Genomic DNA, 18,879 nt, shown 5'->3' with positions numbered 1-18,879 from the left:
TTTAAAAATCTCAAGGGAAATAATGGAAAGAAAAAGTGGAGTCCTTGGATTATAAGACCTCAAACTGAATTACAAAGCAGTAATCATCAAAACAATTTGATACTGGTTAAAAAATACAGAAGGTTGATCAGTGGAACAGATTAGTCTCATAGCATACAGAAACAAATGAAACTAATAGACGATTGTTTAAGTGACCTGAAGACCAAAGTACTGGGGTAAAGATTCACTATTTGACAAAAACCAGTGAAAAAAGATTGACAGAAATTTGGTTTAGACCAATATCTCATGCCATAGTTTAAGCTAAAACTCCAAATGGACTTAGGACTTAGATAAAAGAGGTCACATTATGAACAAATTAGAGGAATAGGGGAGATTTTTCGGACCACTGAACAAGGGAATAGTTTATCACCAAACAAGGGTTAAAGAAGATTGCAAAAGATAAAATGACCAATTCTAATTATACAAAATAAACAAAACCAATGTAATGAAAATTAGAAGGGAAATGGTTAACTGGGGGAAAAAAATCTCTACAGCAAATTTTTCTGATAAAGGTTTCATTTCCAAGATAAATAAGGAAATGATTCAAGTTTATAAGAATAAGAATGATTCCTAAACTGAAAAATGGTTGGAAGATATGAACAGGCAGTTTTCAAAGGCAGAAATTCAAGCTATCAACATGTATGTGAAAAAATGCTCCAAATCACTAATTAGAGAAATGCAAATTAAAGCAATTCTGAGGTTCTACCTCACACCCTTCAGATTGGCAAAGCTTTAGAAAAAAAGAAAAATGACATGCTAGAAGGTTTTTGGGAAAACAGGAACCTTAATGCTGGTGGTGGAGCTGTGAATTGGTCAAATCATTATTGAAAGTAATATGCCCACAAAAATCCCTTTGACCCAGCACTCAGCTTAAGATAAAAGAAAAAGAGAAAGTATATGTACAAAATTATTTATAGCAACTCCTTTTGTAATTACAAAGAACCAGAAATAAAGGGGTTACTCAACAACTGGGAAATAGCTGAACAAATTATGGTGTATGAATGTAATAGAATACCAAAACAATAATAATAATAAAAGCAAGCATTTATATAGCACCTACTGTGTCAGGCACTATGCTAAGAGCTTAAAAAAAAACAACAGAAAAAAAACCCCAACACAAACATAATCTCATTTGTTCCTCACAACCACCCCAGGAATTATTATCCCTAATTTGGTTGAGGAACCTGAGGCAAACAGATACTAAATGACTTGCCAAAGGTTATATATCTAGTAAGTGTCTGAGGTCAAACTTTAACTCGAGTCTTCCTGCCTCCAGGCTCAGTACTCTAGCCCTTACACCTCCTCATTGCCCTATGAGAAATGATACGAGTAATTGTTTAAGAGAAATCTGGGAAGACTTATATGAACTGATGCAGAGTAAAGTGAACAGAACCAGAACAATTTATAGGACAATTTGACAAACTTCAGAACTCTAATCAGTGCAATGACCAATCATGATTCCAGGAGATATATATGATAAAGCAAACTTCCCACAAACTCAAGTTCCAAAATAAAACATACATTTTTGGACATGGTCAATGTGGAAATTAGTTTTGTTTGACTAAACATATTTGTCAAAAGGGTTTTTTCCCACAGGGAGGGAGGAAAAAAATGGGGAAAATATGGAGAAGGTGTTATAATAGTCTAGTTGAGAGGTAATGAAAATCTACTTATATTCAAAATACTAAAATCCTACCTCTGAGACTTCTTAAATGAGCAAGTCACTAAACTTCTCTGAACTTCAGGCTTGATGTCTTTAAAATGTGCAGTACCTACCTCATGGGATTGCTGTAAGACTTAAGTGAGCTCTTTTATGCAAATTGCTAAATAAATATTATATTTGTTTTTAAAATAAAACTTACATCTAGCTATATTCTCTATGATGAATAGCATCACTAAGTAGGGAGAGGCCCTCAGCCTTACAGGGACCAGAGAATTTGCTTCTAAGAATAAACTCTCAAGTTAAAGAACTTCTAACATCTAATTGAAGTCAAGAAAAAAGGCAAAAATTGACAGTTCTATGGAAGTTCTGAGCAAAGGTGGGCCTTATTGCTCAGGAGAGCTCCTTCGAAATCTCAGAACACACACTTGACTTCTCAGGCCTGGAGAGATGCAATAATGGCACCAAATGGGTTTGCTTGAATCCAGAATTCAGCTCTGCTTTTGGGAGCCTCACAAAGGCCCATGACAGTGTCTTGGCAGAGCTATGGTGTAGCTGATGTATGTCCCTATTGCTTGAAGATGCATCCGCAGCACACTGATGTGACAATATATTTAGGGAATGAAGTTTGGGTTTTACCGCCAAGTAGAATACCAAATGTGGGTTTCTATAACAACATGATTCATACTGAACAGGGGGCCTGTTGGTTTCTTTGTATGACCTTCTAGACAGTGTTAATAACACATGATTTATGGAAACAGCTGCAATTTCTGGTAGGCTACATTGATCCTGCCACTCTATGTGCAAAATACAAATTTAAATGCAATACCCTGTATAGGAAAACTAGGTTTGTCCAACTGGGCATTCTCGGTCCACATTTAATCACAGAAAATGAGAGCTGGAAGAGGCCACAGAGGTCACCTAGTCAGAGATCAGACTGATAGATTTATAGCTAGAAGGAACTATTCATCAAACATTTTTCTGTCCTCCTTCAATTGGTACAACCACAGCATTCACTCTCATTCCTGTTCAATTCCCCAAGTATAAGGACAGAAGTGATTTTCTATTCTGTCTCGAAATTATTTTTTAAATAATTTTTTAAAATAGTTGGTTCTTTGCAGTCTAGTCCTTTCACAGCTTATTTTGCCTTCCTCTGAACTCTCTCCAGCTTATTAATGCTACATTTTAAAATGTGGAACCTGAAATGGACACAATACTTCAGATATGGTTTGTTTGACCAAAAGGACTTTGGGACCTAGTTGCCTCATCTGCAAAACTGAGATAATAATCTAAATGGAAACCCTAAGACAAATGGACTGTCATATGAATAAAGGTGCTGTCGTTGTTTTGTTATTTTTCAATTGTGTCTGAATCTGTGTGATCCAATTTGGAGTTTTCTTGGCAAAGATATTGGAGTGATTTGCAATTTCCTTTCCCAGCAAATTTTACATATGAGAAAACTGAGGCAAATAGGGTTAAGTGACTTGCCCAGGGTTGGATAGGTAGTAAGGGTCTGAGGCCAGAGTTGGAGTCAGGAAGATGAGTTTTTTTGATTCCAGAACTGGAATTCTATTTATTAGACCACCTAGCTGCCCTTGGTAGTATCATTATAAAAGCACAAATATAAAGAGTGATGGAGTAGAATTCAAAGGAACTATATAAGTATGGAAGCACAGCCCTAGTTCAGGTCTACCTAGTCCTTTTCCTTTTTCTGGGCCTCACCTCACTCAGGATGAGCTGAAGCTACTTTGGACCCTTCTTTCCTCTAAGATTCCCCCTATACCAGAAGCATATCCCCAGGACAGTTATTAAATTACTTATTTGCTCACTTGAGAAGTAAAGACCTAGAAGACACTTTGGATTCCCACAATGTGTGGCAAGGAGGTGTTTTTTGTATAGGGTGGACCTGACGGTCAACAGCTAAAGAATGAACTGTCTTTTGGAGTAAATCTGTGTAGGCTTTGAACCAAAGGTGTCATTTTATATGTATGTATTTTGGGGAAGAGGGATTCATAGGGAAATGAGCTAAGATTCCATTCCCTTTCCAAGGAGCTCTGGGTTTCCAGTTTACAGAGTCTCCCAGCTACTAATGAGATCCTGCACTGACAATGGGGGGCTCTGTCCAAATGAGACATCCTGCTTATAGCATGGAACTGGATGATGAGTGAATCAGTAAATTCCAGGTATGATAGAAACTATAGAAGAAACTACCCTTTGTGCTTTACACTATTTCCCCATGCACCCTGAAGATTCCCACTATGAGGCATTATCTTCCTCTGCAACCAGCTGACTGTACATTTTTATCCTAATAGCCTTTAACTCTGAGCAGTTCAGATGTGAAGTGTATTGTATCACTTATCCCTCCATGACACAGATGCATAGCAATAAACAAGCACAGGCTACCCACATGGAATAAGCTCACATAATAACAAAGGCTGAAAGTCCACCCCACAGTGGCCAGTAGCTATAACCCTATTTTCAATATCACATACACCGGATACTATTACAGGGTGTTCTGAGGGGCTGCCCAAATGCCTTTGGTACATTACAGTTTTGTTGTGTCAGATACAATACAAAAGAACTGGGCTCTTGTTTGGGGCTTCTGAACCTTTGTACTATTTGGAGATTTTGGTGGAGCCATTATTAGTCATCTCCAGCTTGTTTTCTGGGACCAGATGGAGGAATTGGAGAACCTCTGAGTTATCTTCCACTCATCTCCACACTTTGGAGACAGTTAAGGGGCTAGAAGATGATGTCAGAAATATGAGGATGAGAGTCAAGAGATTTGGCTCTGTTACTAATGTGCTATAAGACCCTAAACTAGTCACATCACTTCTCTAGCCTTTATTCTTCTGGTCTGTAAAATGGAGGTAATAGTTCCTGCTCTCCCTCCCCCTTTAGGGCTATTATGAGGAACTGATAAGAAAATGAAAATAGAAATGCTTTGGAAATGATTTGCAAAGAAGTGGGAATAAAGTAGATGCCCACTGAATGACTAAATAAATTGTGGTACATGAATGTAATGAAATACTACTATACTAAAAGAAACAATGAATATGATAGATCTAGAGAAGAATAGCAAGACTTACAAAAACTAATGCAAAATGAAGTAAGAAGAGTCAAGGGAAAAAATATATAAATAACTACAACAAGATAAAAGGAAAGAACATTATAATGCAATAGAAAATGAAAGTTGTAAAAGTATGAAAAACAAGCTTCATTCTGAGGAAGAGAAAACATACAAAGATATCTCCCCCCAAGTCCTCTGCAGAAATTGGGGGTCCACAGGTGGGGATAATTGCAAGATTTTTTTGCAATGCAAATTTTCCAAAATACTGTTTCGTTTTTGCTGAATTATTTCTCTTCCCCTCCCCCATTCTTAAAAAAATTCTTTGTTACAAGCAATGTTCTCTGGGAGAGGAGAGGAAGAAAATTTAGGTGATATGATAAATTATACCAATAAAATCTGTTTTAAAAAAGAAAATGATTCTACATCTAAAAAAAAGAATCACTTGGGTAGATATCAACTCTCTGAGGATGCTAATAGGTACCCTCATTTAGCTGTAGAAAATTTGGGGGATCCCCTTCCACATAGCCCCACCTATAACAGAAAATGAATGACACTACACTTTTCAATACACTGTGGACAGTAAGAGTGAGGGTTAAAACTTCCCCAAATCAAATCCATTTCCCACCTCTCTGATACTGGGCTCCACTGAGGAAGTATTGACTATTGATTCTACCTTTTATTGAAGCTGATAAGAAAAAAGGGAAGAATATTGAGATGAAGCACAGAATCCCAGGGATCCAGCGAGCCAAAAAATGACTCTAAGGTCATTATGACTGAAAAGCTACATAAGCAAAGAAATGAGTTTAAACTAGGAGTGGAGGTGGGGGCAGAGGAAGAAAGAGGGCTCTCTCTCCAGCTTCTGGCTTTGCCAGTTTTATCTAAAGGCCAAGATGGATTAGGCCCTTTTTTCCATGAAGAATAATATCTCAATCTTTCACAAGACCTTTCTGCTCCTACTACATCCTGGCTGGCCCTTATTTCCAATGAGCAGTTGTAATTGTACAAAGGCACCTAGAAAGTCTGCAGGAGGTGGGAAGAATGAAGTAGAAAGGCTTCTTAAGTACACAGATGGCAAGGGCGACTTTCTTGTTTTTGCTAGAAGAATAAATTATATATCAAAGATGATCAGTCTCCAGAGATTACTCCCCTTCCCCAAATCATGGGGCATCTTCCCTTTCTAAGGCTGAAGTTTCCCTCCTGTTTTTTTCTCCAGTAATTTGAATGGCAATCACCAATTTTTAATTATCTGGTAGTTGTACCACTTTTAAGTAGGGCTCAGAATTAAGAAACAAAATGGGGATCTGAGGAGAATATATTAAAGATGTTTATGAACTATATCACAGAATTTAGAGGGAAGAAGATAGTCTCTGCCACTGGTCTGTCTCAATTTCCACAAGCTCCAGCTATAAATGGGGAAATCTTTATATAGAAAGTTGAGGACCCAATGTGAAGAGCTCAGGTCCCAGAAGGGGATTTCTTCTCTTAACCTGGGAGTTTATGTCCTAAAGGATGCACAGAGGTTGCTGGCATATCCAGTAAGTATTTAGAACCACCAACACCAGCCTTAAGAGTCACAGAGAGTAAACATATAAGTAGAACTCGGTACTCTGATTGGCTTAATGAAGCTATTGAATCTTGTGCTAACAATTCCTAATGAAAGATGTAACCAAAGGTAAAAACAAAATAAAAACATGCATCAGTCTGAGGATAAGAAATTTGGGTTTTTCTGATTGTTGATAATGAGAACCTAAGGTCATACTGTGAGGTGGGTGATAGGAACACCAGGATTCTATCATCCATGAACTTACTAGGAAGGCCATTGCTATCTTAGGATCATGGGATTTTAGTGCTATGAGGAACCTAGAGAATTGGTATTTTCATCCATTCCTTACCACTGGTTTATATCATCCATCTTACTCATGCATGTCATGTCTATACTACTTATTTTTAAAATTAATTAATTTAGAATATTTTCCCATGGTTACATGATTCATGTTCTTCTCCCCCTCTCCCCTCCCTGGAACTGAGAAGAAATTTCACTGGGTTATACCTGTATCATTGTTTAAAACCTATTTCCATATTATTAATATCTGCAATAAGTGATCATTTAGAGTCAACATCCCCAATCATATTTCCATTGAACCTCTGTGCTACCTTTAAAAACTTCCAAAAGAGGAATTCCACAGCATCTCTTGGAAATTTACTTTTAACTACTTATCAGCTACAAAGAGTTTCTTTATGCAGAAACCAATTCCATTTTGCTCCTCCACTCTCCTTCTATCCTCCATCTGTTCTCTATATATCACTGAAGGCTTGTTAGGAGTATTTTAGCCTGCTTGACTCAGGCTAAACCATCCTAGTTCTTTTAACCTTTAAAAAGGGAAAAGGGAGGATTAAAAGTCTGTATTTGCGATAGGAGAAAGATGATCTGGGGGAATCAAAAAGAATGCTCATCATGACAACCATCTAATAACCAAACTATTTTTCCTTTTGGAAAAGCCCATTCAGTTACTCATACCCATCATGCATGTGTCTCTTCTATCTGTAACTCTCTCCAACCTTGGGACCTACTGAACAAAAGCTAGTTATCATTACACAGTGGACATGCAAAATAATACTAGGTACATGATATGAACAGCACAATTTCTGTTTCCTTCTGTCCCCCCACCCAAAACAAAACAAAATCCTTCTGAATTGAAAGCTTCGATACTTCACTGTGTATGTCAGCTCTGAGTTATGCCTGTTTCATTCTTGAAGGTTGAGAACAGTTTAAGTTTGAGCTAAAAATGGACTTGGCACAGTTCTATCTACTAAGAAATGATGTAATCAAGTTTGTGTTAGATTTGATACTAGTTCCTCTGACAGGAGAAGAACATTCTGGAATACCCACTTTTCAGTGAAAAGAATCTGTGAGAAAACTACTTGGTTCCTATGAATGATATCTGTGAAGCTAACTGGGACAGTAAACACTATAGAGTAAAAGAGGCTGAGGGGGGCAGCTGGGTAGCTCAGTGGACTGAGAGCCAGGCCTAGAGATGGGAGGTCCTAGGTTCAAATCTGGCCTCAGAACACTTCCCAGCTGTGTGACCCTGGGCAAGTCACTTAACCCCCATTACCTAGCCCTTACCACTCTTCTGCCTTTAAACCAATACACAGTATTGATTCTAAGACAGAAGATAAGGGTTTAAAAAAAAAAAAAAGAGGCTGAGGTAATGCCAAATTTGATTCTCTTGTCCTCCCAGGCTACAGAAGAGCCTGTCTCTCTGCAACCTGGTTCTCATCTTGACAGGCCATAAGGGGTGGGAGGTGGAAGCAACTAACTGGCTTTCCACTCACCCTGGGTACTTACCATAGGTCTCCATCTTGAATCGTCTTGTCATTTGGGGCCCCAGCATGGCCATAGTGTAAGATGGCAGCATTCTCTCCACTTAAAAAAGGACAAAATGAAGTTGGTCACCATATTAGATAAGCAAAAGAATAGGAGTAGGGGAGAGGAGGGCCTCAAAAGGAGGTTCAGGACTTATTAAATCAGGGTTTAAGACAAAATGATCACCACACTGACTGTGTCATGCCTTATTTCATTTTGGCTAGAAAATTTTTATGATATACCTGGATCTACTTACAGAAAAGGGGGCCCAGAAAGAGTTATGCTCTAGACACTGGTCAAACTTGCTTCTAATGGTTTATAAAAGGCTTTATTAGCAATGTCTCGTGCTCTTCCTTCCTTCCTTCCTTTCTTTCTCTTTTAAAAAACCCTTACCTTCCATCTTAGAATCAATACTGTGTATTGGTTCCAAAGCAGAAGAATACTAAGGGCTTGGGGAAAGGGGATTAAATGGCTGGCCCAGGGTTACATAACTAGGAAATGTCTGAGGTCAGATCTGAATCCAGGATATTCCATCTCTAATCCTGGCTCTCAATCTACTAAGCCACTTAGCTGCTCCTTCTCATGCTCCTTCTAATGGAAATTTGCTTCTCCTCAAGATGTTACAACTTGTAGTCAACATTCTATAAATGAAAACACTAAGACACAAGGACTTTCTAAACCAAGCCATATAAGGAAAAAGAGGAGTAAGATTGGTCACCAGATCTTCTCTATGTTGACAATAGTAAAAATATGGATTCTGAAGATGTCCAACTTCCTAATACAAGATAGAGAATAGAATATTTTGGAGGAGGCCATCCATCATTAGAAGCAAGTTTGACCAGTGGCTAGAATATAACTCTTTCTGAGCCCCCTTTTCTGTAAGTAGATCCAGGCATATAATAAAAATTTCTAGCCAAAATGAAATGATAAGTTTATTCTGATTCCTAAGCATTAGTGAGAGAAAACTTCTCTGCTGAGGGAAAGGAAGAGGAGTCCCCAGGGATTGTCTGGTTTTGACTCTTAAAGTAAAAAAAGGAGCAAGAAGCTGCTGGACTGGTTACTACAGCAAGGTACCTGGGAGCTGTTCTGTCATGTGAAAGTTCCCCCCAATCATTTATGCTTCTATGAAAAAAGAGAACTTTTAAGTCCGTTGAAAAAAAAAATCACCTGTGTGTAATATTTATGGCCCCTTTCAGGAGGCTCAGGAATCATAAAAGTAGAAATAATGATTTTTCTCTCTATCCACCAGAGTAGAAAATTTCCAAGGACTGAAATGTTCAAATGTATTATTCATATACCGAAGACTTCCACCTCAGCAGAGACCTAACCAGTTACATTCAGGCTGGTCCAGAGGACACTTGGGCCAAACAAAAATCATACTGTATGTTGGCTATAGCAGAAGGCACAGGAAGGGGACAAGAATTGCTGACTGCTCTGAGAGCCTACCAATGTCTCTTCCCAAATAGCTGTAATATTTAAGTAAAATAGCAGAGCAACCATTGTTGATATATGAGGGACTCCTTTTCATAATACTGCCTATAGACACAGAATGAACAACTGCAAGGAAAGAAATGGGAGGGTCTAGAGAGTGCTAAGGAGGACACTGTGGTTTGGGATAACCAGGTGTTTTCCCTTATCTGTGTTTGCTGGTACAACTCCCATTCCACCATATTTTAATGTATTCATAGTTACTTTCCCAAGCTGCCCCGGAGTCCAAGGAGAGTGAACATCATTAAAGATTTGAGATAATCCTGTGCCTTTAGCTTCAGTGGAAGCTTTATAATTTATTTTTTTCTTCAAGACATCCCCAGTAGGGTGTGGGAAGGTGACACTGGTAGGTAAACCTTGGGAAGCTTAGCATACCATCCCTTGGCCTTTAGTGTCTCCAACCAGTCTGGCTCCTGCTTGTCATTTCCCCTAATGTTGGTCAATTCTGCCATATTGACTTGTTTCAAGTCTGTGAGCTGCAATCTCTTTCCCACCATGACCCCAACGTAAACTCTTAGGAGTCCTCAGGATCTACTGTTGGCCATCATGGTAGCCACCTCTGTTTTGATCAGTCTCTGATGCTGGTCAGTGTCTCTTTAGCACCACCTGCTGGCCAACATTCACCTAGCTGGGGAGACTGGGCCTGAGAGAGGATACTCCCCTTTGTGGCTGGATGGATTACATTGTAACTTTCTGCGTGCATGCTTTCTTTGCTCAAATAAATTCTAAGATCCATTCGGGTGGGGAGTGTGTCACTTTTGTCTTATCCCCATCCCTCACTGGACAGAATACATGACAGGTGATTAGGAGCTTTACCTCCAGTGCTGACTTATTCAATACTTCATTTCCCTTTAACACAATATGGAGATACTACTTAGTTTTAAACTTTGAGATTCCGGGATTTTTCGAGGAATCCCTTGAGCCTACTATGTTAGGGTTTGGCCTAACCTTTTATCCCTTTTCATTAAAAGAAAGTCATCATAGTGATCACTACTCCTTACTCAATAAGATGATGTCAACTTTTTTTTAAGAACTGTGTCTTGCTATTTCCTACTTCCAGTCCTACTCCTCAGGCCTGGCCCAATGCCCAAAGCTGGAAAAATATGGCTTTACTGGCCTATCTAAAATCCCGGTAGCCGAGAATTGGGCTAATTCTGCTTTTATTTCATACTGGGGCCCTTAATTTTTTAACTAGAATGAAATGATTGATTTTCTTATTCCAGAAACTAAGCAAAAATAGGTAACAGAGCCAGTGTGCACAGAAGACTTAACATGTTTGATGCCTTTCTCATAGCAACAAGAAAACGTGAGTAGCTTGTCTTCCCCTCTAGCGTGTTTATGAATGAGGTTTCCTGATGCACCATCACCCCATGAGAAGGCTCTACTGATAACCTCAGGCATCAATCTCAATACCCAGCATCATACCTGGCAGGTATGATTTGTTGGGGGGAACAAGAACTAGGAGGGGAAGCTGCTATTTTCTAATGAAGGAGGGGATGAGAAGGGTTGCATGAAAAAAAGAATCATATGGGAAGGAAAAATATCCATTTTCCAACATATGGAAACATTTTTATTCTCTGCATCAAGGCAAGCAGAGGCACAGGGGAGCTACACCAGAAAAAAAAAATCTCCTGAGGAGTTAGGGGCCTTGATCTTCACTTCTGAAACACCTCGACCTACTCAATGACCTATTTTTGGTCTCCACATGTCATCTTGTCTTCCCTACTGTTATTCCCAAGGTCCATGAAACATCAAGATAAAGAGAAGGGTAGAAGTCTCAGGTTTTACTGGAGTGCATCTTGCTGTCCCTCCCACTTCAATGTCTACTTTTTCTGCCAGAGCTCTCTCTGTTCTGGTCAGGTATATGGAGTTACTGACTGGCATTTGCCCACCCAACCCTTCAGATGCCAGCCTGTCTGAGATAAAAGTAGTCCTCTCTAGCCAGCTGGTCTGGACAGTGCTCACAGAGGAGTTTCCCTCTGGGGCCAAGGGAAACCCATGGCTTTGGCTGCTCAGATATGAAGACTTAGAGAAACAAGGCATTGTTCTGCCTTTGAGTGGCGCCAGTCCTTCATTTTCTCATAATGAGGGTCTGAAAGGAGAGAGAAAGGCCTAATTAAAATCTATAGATAATCCTAAACCTTACTGTAATCAAGCCTGCCTTGTTAATAAGGGCTAAAATTGACTAGATTGAGACTCACTCCCTCATTCTGCCCTGATGCCTCCTCTAATGAGAGGCTAACATACAAGAAAGGGTCAAAATGCAGAGAATAGGATGAGACACAAAGGACTCTGGATTACTAGCTCAGATAATTAGTCTTAAAATAATTAAAAGAGTTCATTCTAGTGGTGATTCCCTTAAAGACAACCCTAGAGGGTTCTGTACTGGTCAAGGCTGATCCTGCTATGGTAATACTCTGTACTCTTGAGGTTATAAGCAGGGCTTTGGATGATGGAGTGGAGAAGAGAAGGAAGTCTTGTGGGGGAGGGACTAGGAAGTGGGGGAATCGTGGTCTTTGGAGGCTCTGGAGATCAAAAGACCCTTTTCAGTTTATCTTCCTTGCTTTAAGCTGTTTTTTTAAAATGAGATATAAAAAGTTATATAAAACATGGTTTAAGAATTTTTAGGAACTCCTATTACACTAGTGCCATGGTGCCCAAGCAACACTGCTGAATAATGGAAACAGCATCCAGGTGACATGCATTATATAATTTTACAAGCAACTTATGCTTGTAAAATGTAATTGCTTACAAATCATGCTGTTACAGAATGGGCGTCAGTAATGAGCAGCTTGTACAAACGCTCCTGATTTCTGTTCAGAAAATAGGTGCATGTGTATTTCCACGTGTATGGCCGAGTGTGGTGTTTACAGAAATGACTGCTATTTCCACGTATGTACATGAATATGTGACTATGACTGAGCATTCATGTATGACTAGGAGAGAATGTATGTGCATATGTGAACACAGAGAATGTGTGTGATGGTGTGTGTGCTGTGTGAGTCTTTATGGTTACACATATGACTGAGCTTGGATAAGGTACATTATAGAATATGTGAGTGTTTATAAGTGCATTTCTGTGCTGTGAATGTGTCAGTCAAGCATTTATTAAGACCTACTATGTGGAGAACTTCCGGTTAAGATGGCGGCTTAGAGAAAGCTCAAGTTCAGATCTCCGGAAAAACCTTCCCGACCGATCTCAAACTATAAGCTCCTAAGGCGCCGAAATTCAAAACGATCAACAGCACAGACCCTGGGAACCCTCCTCCTGGACCTGGACCCGGTTCAAAAGGTACGGCTCCCCTCAAAAGTCAGAACCCGAGATCCCTCGGACCTCAGGGGTAGGAGCGCAGAGTCCAAGGCTCCTGGAAGCCGTAGCCCAGCCGGGTTCAGAGAGCAGAACCCTCAGGGTCTTCTACAGTCCCGGTGAAAGTTACTGCCTGGGGCTTCCGCTGCAGAGAGCTGGTCGAAACAACAGCAACCCTCAGGGCGGGCAAGACAGCCTCACGGGCTTGATCCTGCTATCCAAGTCGCAGTGAAAGTCCTTGCCCTAGAGCTTGGGAAAGCTGCAGCCCATCCCCCCGCAGGCCGAAGAAACAGCCTCACAGCCAGCGATTCTGAAGGCAACTTCCTGAAAGCAACGTGGTCCGACCCTTCCATTCCAGTTCCAGTGAGGCATATTCAGTTTAACCCAGGGAAAGTTATAGAACCATCTGCCCAGGACTAAAGCCTCTGAACACCAGACAGAGACAAGAAAAGCCAATCCTCCACATTCAGAGATGGAAAACTCCACAGAAGCACAGAAGCCCCAAAATACCAAGAAAAATAAGAAGAAAGGGGCGACTTTGGACACATTCTATGGAGCCAAAATACAAAATACAGAGCAGATAGAAGATAATATAAAAGAAAATGCTCCAAAACCTTCCAAAGGAAATGGAAACTCTCCACAAACCTATGAAGAATTTGAATCAGAAATGACCAAAAAGATGGAAGCCTTCTGGGAGGAAAAGTTGGAAATAATGCAAAAGAAATTCACGCATCTACAAAACCAGTTTGACCAAACTGTAAAAGAAAACCAGGCTTTAAAGGCCAGAATCAGGCAGCTGGAAGACAACGATCGTGTAAAAGAGCAAGAATCAATAAAGCAAAGCCAAAATACCAAGAAATTAGAAGAGAACATAAAATATCTCACCGACAAGGTGATAGATCTGGAAAATAGGGGGAGAAGGGATAATTTAAGAATAATTGGACTCCCAGAAAAGCCAGAAATAAACACCAAACTGGACATGGTGATACAAGATATAATCAAAGAAAATTGCCCAGAGATTCTAGAACAAGGGGGCAATACAGCCACTGACAGAGCTCACAGAACACCTTCTACACTAAACCCCCAAAAGACAACTCCCAGGAATGTAATTGCCAAATTCCAAAGCTATCAAACAAAAGAAAAAATCCTACAGGAAGCCAGAAAAAGACAATTTAGATATAAAGGAATGCCAATCAGGGTCACACAAGACCTTGCAAGTTCTACTCTGAATGATCGTAAGGCATGGAACATGATCTTCAGAAAGGCAAGAGAGCTGGGTCTCCAACCAAGAATCAGCTACCCAGCAAAACTGACTATATACTTCCAAGGGAAAGTATGGGCATTCAACAAAATAGAAGACTTCCAACTTTTTGCAAAGAAAAGACCAGAGCTCTGTGGAAAGTTTGATACCGAAAATCAAAGAGCAAGGAATACCTGAAAAGGTAAATATTAAGGAAAGGGGAAAATGTTATCTTCTTCTTTTACTCAAACTCTCTTCTATAAGGACTACATTTATATCAACCTATGTATACTAATATGTGGGGAAAATGTAATGTATAAATAGGGGGTAAAGAAAGACCAAATAGAATAATCATTCTCACACAAAGATTCATATGGGAAGGGGAGGGGAAGAAAACTCCTATAAGAAGGAGAGGAAGAGAGGGGGGGGGGGGATTTACTTAAACCTCAATCTCAGGGAAATCAACTCTGAGAGGGAAAAACATCCAGATCCATTGGGATCTTGAATTCTATCTTACCCAACAAGGGTAAGGAGAAGGGAAAACCAAGGGGGGGAGGGGGAGAGGGAGAACAAAAAGGGAGGGAAAGAGAGGGGGGAGGGGGAGGGAACAAAAAGGGAGGGACTAAAAAGGGAAACATCAAGGGAGGGGACAAGGGGGACTGTTTCAAAGTAAATCACTGGACTAAAAGGTAGAGCCGAAGAAGAATAGGTTAGAATTAGGGAAGGCAATCAAAATGCCAGGGAGTCCACAAATGACAATCATAACTTTGAACGTGAATGGGATGAACTCACCCATAAAACGTAGACGAATAGCAGAATGGATTAGAATCCAAAACCCTACCATATGTTGTCTTCAAGAAACACACATGAGGCGGGTTGACACCCACAAGGTCAGAATTAAAGGATGGAGTAAGACCTTCTGGGCTTCAACTGATAGAAAGAAGGCAGGAGTGGTAATCATGATATCCGATAAAGCCAATGCAAAAATAGACCTGATCAAAAGGGATAGGGAAGGTAATTATATTTTGTTAAAAGGGACTATAGACAATGAGGAAATATCATTAATCAATATGTATGCACCAAATAATATAGCACCCAAATTTCTAATGGAGAAACTAGGAGAATTGAAGGAAGAAATAGACAATAAAACCATACTAGTGGGAGACTTAAACCAACCATTATCAAATTTAGATAAATCAAATCAAAAAATAAATAAGAAAGAGGTAAAAGAAGTGAATGAAATCTTAGAAAAATTAGAATTAATAGACATATGGAGAAAAATAAATAGGGATAAAGAGGAATACACCTTCTTCTCAGCACCACATGGCACATTCACAAAAATTGACCATACATTAGGTCACAGAAACATAGCACACAAATGCAGAAAAGCAGAAATAATGAATGCAGCCTTCTCAGATCACAAGGCAATAAAAATAATGATTAGTAATGGTACATGGAAAACCAAATCTAAAACCAATTGGAAATTAAACAATATGATACTCCAAAACCGTTTAGTTAAAGAAGAAATCATAGAAACAATTAATAATTTCATCGAGGAAAATGACAATGGCGAAACATCCTTTCAAACCTTTTGGGATGCAGCCAAAGCAGTAATCAGAGGTAAATTCATATCCCTGAATGCTTATATTAACAAACAAGGGAGAGCAGAGATCAATCAATTGGAAATGCAAATGAAAAAACTGGAAAGCGATCAAATTAAAACCCCCCAGCAGAAAACCAAATTAGAAATCCTAAAAATTAAGGGAGAAATTAATAAAATCGAAAGTGATAGAACTATTGATTTAATAAATGAGACAAGAAGCTGGTACTTTGAAAAAACAAACAAAATAGACAAGGTACTGGTCAATCTAATTAAAAAAAGGAAGGAAGAAAAGCAAATTCACAGCATTAAAGATGAAAAGGGGGACAGCACCTCTGATGAAGAGGAAATTAAGGCAATCATTAGAAATTACTTTGCCCAATTATATGGCAATAAATACACCAATTTAGGAGAAATGGATGAATATATACAAAAATACAAACTGCCTAGACTAACAGAAGAGGAACTAGAATTCCTAAATAATCCCATATCAGAAATTGAAATCCAACAAGCCATCAAAGAACTTCCTAAGAAAAAATCCCCAGGGCCTGATGGATTCACCTGTGAATTCTATCAAACATTCAGAGAACAGTTAATCCCAATACTACACAAACTATTTGACATAATAAGCAAAGAGGGAGTTCTACCAAACTCCTTTTACGACACAAACATGGTACTGATTCCAAAACCAGGCAGGTCAAAAACAGAGAAAGAAAACTATAGGCCAATCTCCCTAATGAATATAGATGCAAAAATCTTAAATAGGATACTAGCAAAAAGACTCCAGCAAGTGATCAGAAGGATCATTCACCATGATCAAGTAGGATTCATACCAGGGATGCAGGGCTGGTTCAACATTAGGAAAACCATCCACATAATTGACCACATCAACAAGCAAACTAGCAAGAACCACATGATTATCTCAATAGATGCAGAAAAAGCCTTTGATAAAATACAACACCCATTCCTATTAAAAACACTAGAAAGCATAGGAATAGAAGGGTCATTCCTAAAAATAATAAACAGTATATATCTAAAACCAACAGCTAATATCATCTGCAATGGGGATAAACTAGATGCATTCCCAATAAGATCAGGAGTGAAACAAGGATGCCCATTATCACCTCTACTATTTGACATTGTACTAGAAACACTAGCAGTAGCAATTAGAGAAGATAAAGGAATTGAAGGCATCAAAATAGGCAAGGAGGAGACCAAGTTATCACTCTTTGCGGATGACATGATGGTCTACTTAAAGAATCCTAGAGATTCAACCAAAAAGCTAATTGAAATAATCAACAACTTTAGCAAAGTTGCAGGATACAAAATAAACCCACATAAATCATCAGCTTTTCTATATATCTCCAACACAGCTCAGCAGCAAGAACTAGAAAGAGAAATCCCATTCAAAATCACCTTAGACAAAATAAAATACCTAGGAATCTATCTCCCAAGACAAACACAGGAACTATATGAACACAATTACAAAACACTCGCCACACAACTAAAACTAGACTTGAGCAATTGGAAAAACATTAACTGCTCATGGATAGGACGAGCCAATATAATAAAAATGACCATCCTACCCAAACTTATTTATCTATTTAGTGCCATACCCATTGAACTACCAAAATACTTCTTCACTGATTTAGAAAAAACTATAACAAAGTTCATTTGGAAGAACAAAAGATCAAGGATATCCAGGGAAATAATGAAAAAAAACACACATGATGGGGGCCTTGCAGTCCCTGACCTAAAACTATATTACAAAGCAGCAGTCATCAAAACAATTTGGTACTGGCTAAGAAACAGAAAGGAAGATCAGTGGAATAGACTGGGGGAAAGCGACCTCAGCAAGACAGTATACGATAAACCCAAAGATCCCAGCTTTTGGGACAAAAATCCACTATTCGATAAAAACTGCTGGGAAAATTGGAAGACAGTGTGGGAGAGACTAGGAATAGATCAACACCTCACACCCTACACCAAGATAAATTCAAAATGGGTGAGTGACTTAAACATAAAGAAGGAAACCATAAGTAAACTGGGTAAACATAGAATAGTATACATGTCAGACCTTTGGGAGGGGAAAGGCTTTAAAACCAAGCAAGATATAGAAAGAATCACAAAATGTAAAATAAATAATTTTGACTACATCAAACTAAAAAGCTTTTGTACAAACAAAACCAATATAACTAAAATCAGAAGGGAAACAACAAATTGGGAAAAAATCTTCATAGAAACCTCTGACAAAGGTTTAATTACTCATATTTATAATGAGCTAAATCAATTGTACAAAAAATCAAGCCATTCTCCAATTGATAAATGGGCAAGGGAAATGGATAGGCAGTTCTCAGATAAAGAAATCAAAACTATTAACAAGCACATGAAGAAGTGTTCTACATCTCTTATAATCAGAGAGATGCAAATCAAAACAACTCTGAGGTATCACCTCACACCTAGCAGATTGGCTAACATAACAGCAAAGGAAAGTAATGAATGCTGGAGGGGATGTGGCAAAATAGGGACATTAATTCATTGCTGGTGGAGCTGTGAAATGATCCAACCATTCTGGAGGGCAATTTGGAACTATGCCCAAAGAGCAACAAAAGAATATCTACCCTTTGACCCAGCCATAGCACTGCTGGGTCTGTACCCCAAAGAGATAATGGACACAAAGACTTGTACAAAAATATTCATAGCTGCGCTCTTTGTGGTGGCCCAAAACTGGAAAACGAGGGGATGCCCATCAATTGGGGAATGGCTGAACAAACTGTGGTATATGTTGGTGATGGAATACTATTGTGCTAAAAGGAATAATAAAGTGGAGGAGTTCCATGGAGACTGGAACAACCTCCAGGAAGTGATGCAGAGCGAGAGGAGCAGAACCAGGAGAACATTGTACACAGAGACTAATACACTGTGGTATAATCGAACGTAATGGACTTCTCCATTAGTGGCGGTATAATGTCCCTGAACAACTTGCAGGGATCCAGGAGAAAAAAACACCATTCATAAGGAAAGGATAAACTATGGGAGTGGAAACGCCGAGAAAAAGCAACTGCCTGAATACAGAGGTTGAGGGGACATGACAGAGGATGGACTCTG

General features: G+C 39.2%; 1 protein-coding gene across 1 annotated transcript in view; it reads right to left on the bottom strand.

The window, feature by feature from the left end:
- PEPD (peptidase D) overlaps nucleotides 1–18,879 on the bottom strand; it is a 280,769-nt gene that overhangs the window by 67,072 nt on the left and 194,818 nt on the right. The window contains exon 11 of the mRNA XM_007474760.2: nucleotides 8,119–8,196. Coding sequence (XP_007474822.1) covers nucleotides 8,119–8,196 — 78 coding nt within the window. The remainder of the gene's footprint in view (nucleotides 1–8,118; nucleotides 8,197–18,879) is intronic.

This window comes from Monodelphis domestica, chromosome 1 (genome assembly GCF_027887165.1).
Source record: "Monodelphis domestica isolate mMonDom1 chromosome 1, mMonDom1.pri, whole genome shotgun sequence".
Classification (NCBI taxonomy): Eukaryota; Metazoa; Chordata; class Mammalia; order Didelphimorphia; family Didelphidae; genus Monodelphis; species Monodelphis domestica.
The sequence above is the reverse complement of the archived record's forward strand: the minus strand, read 5'-3'. Positions and strand labels throughout refer to the sequence as shown.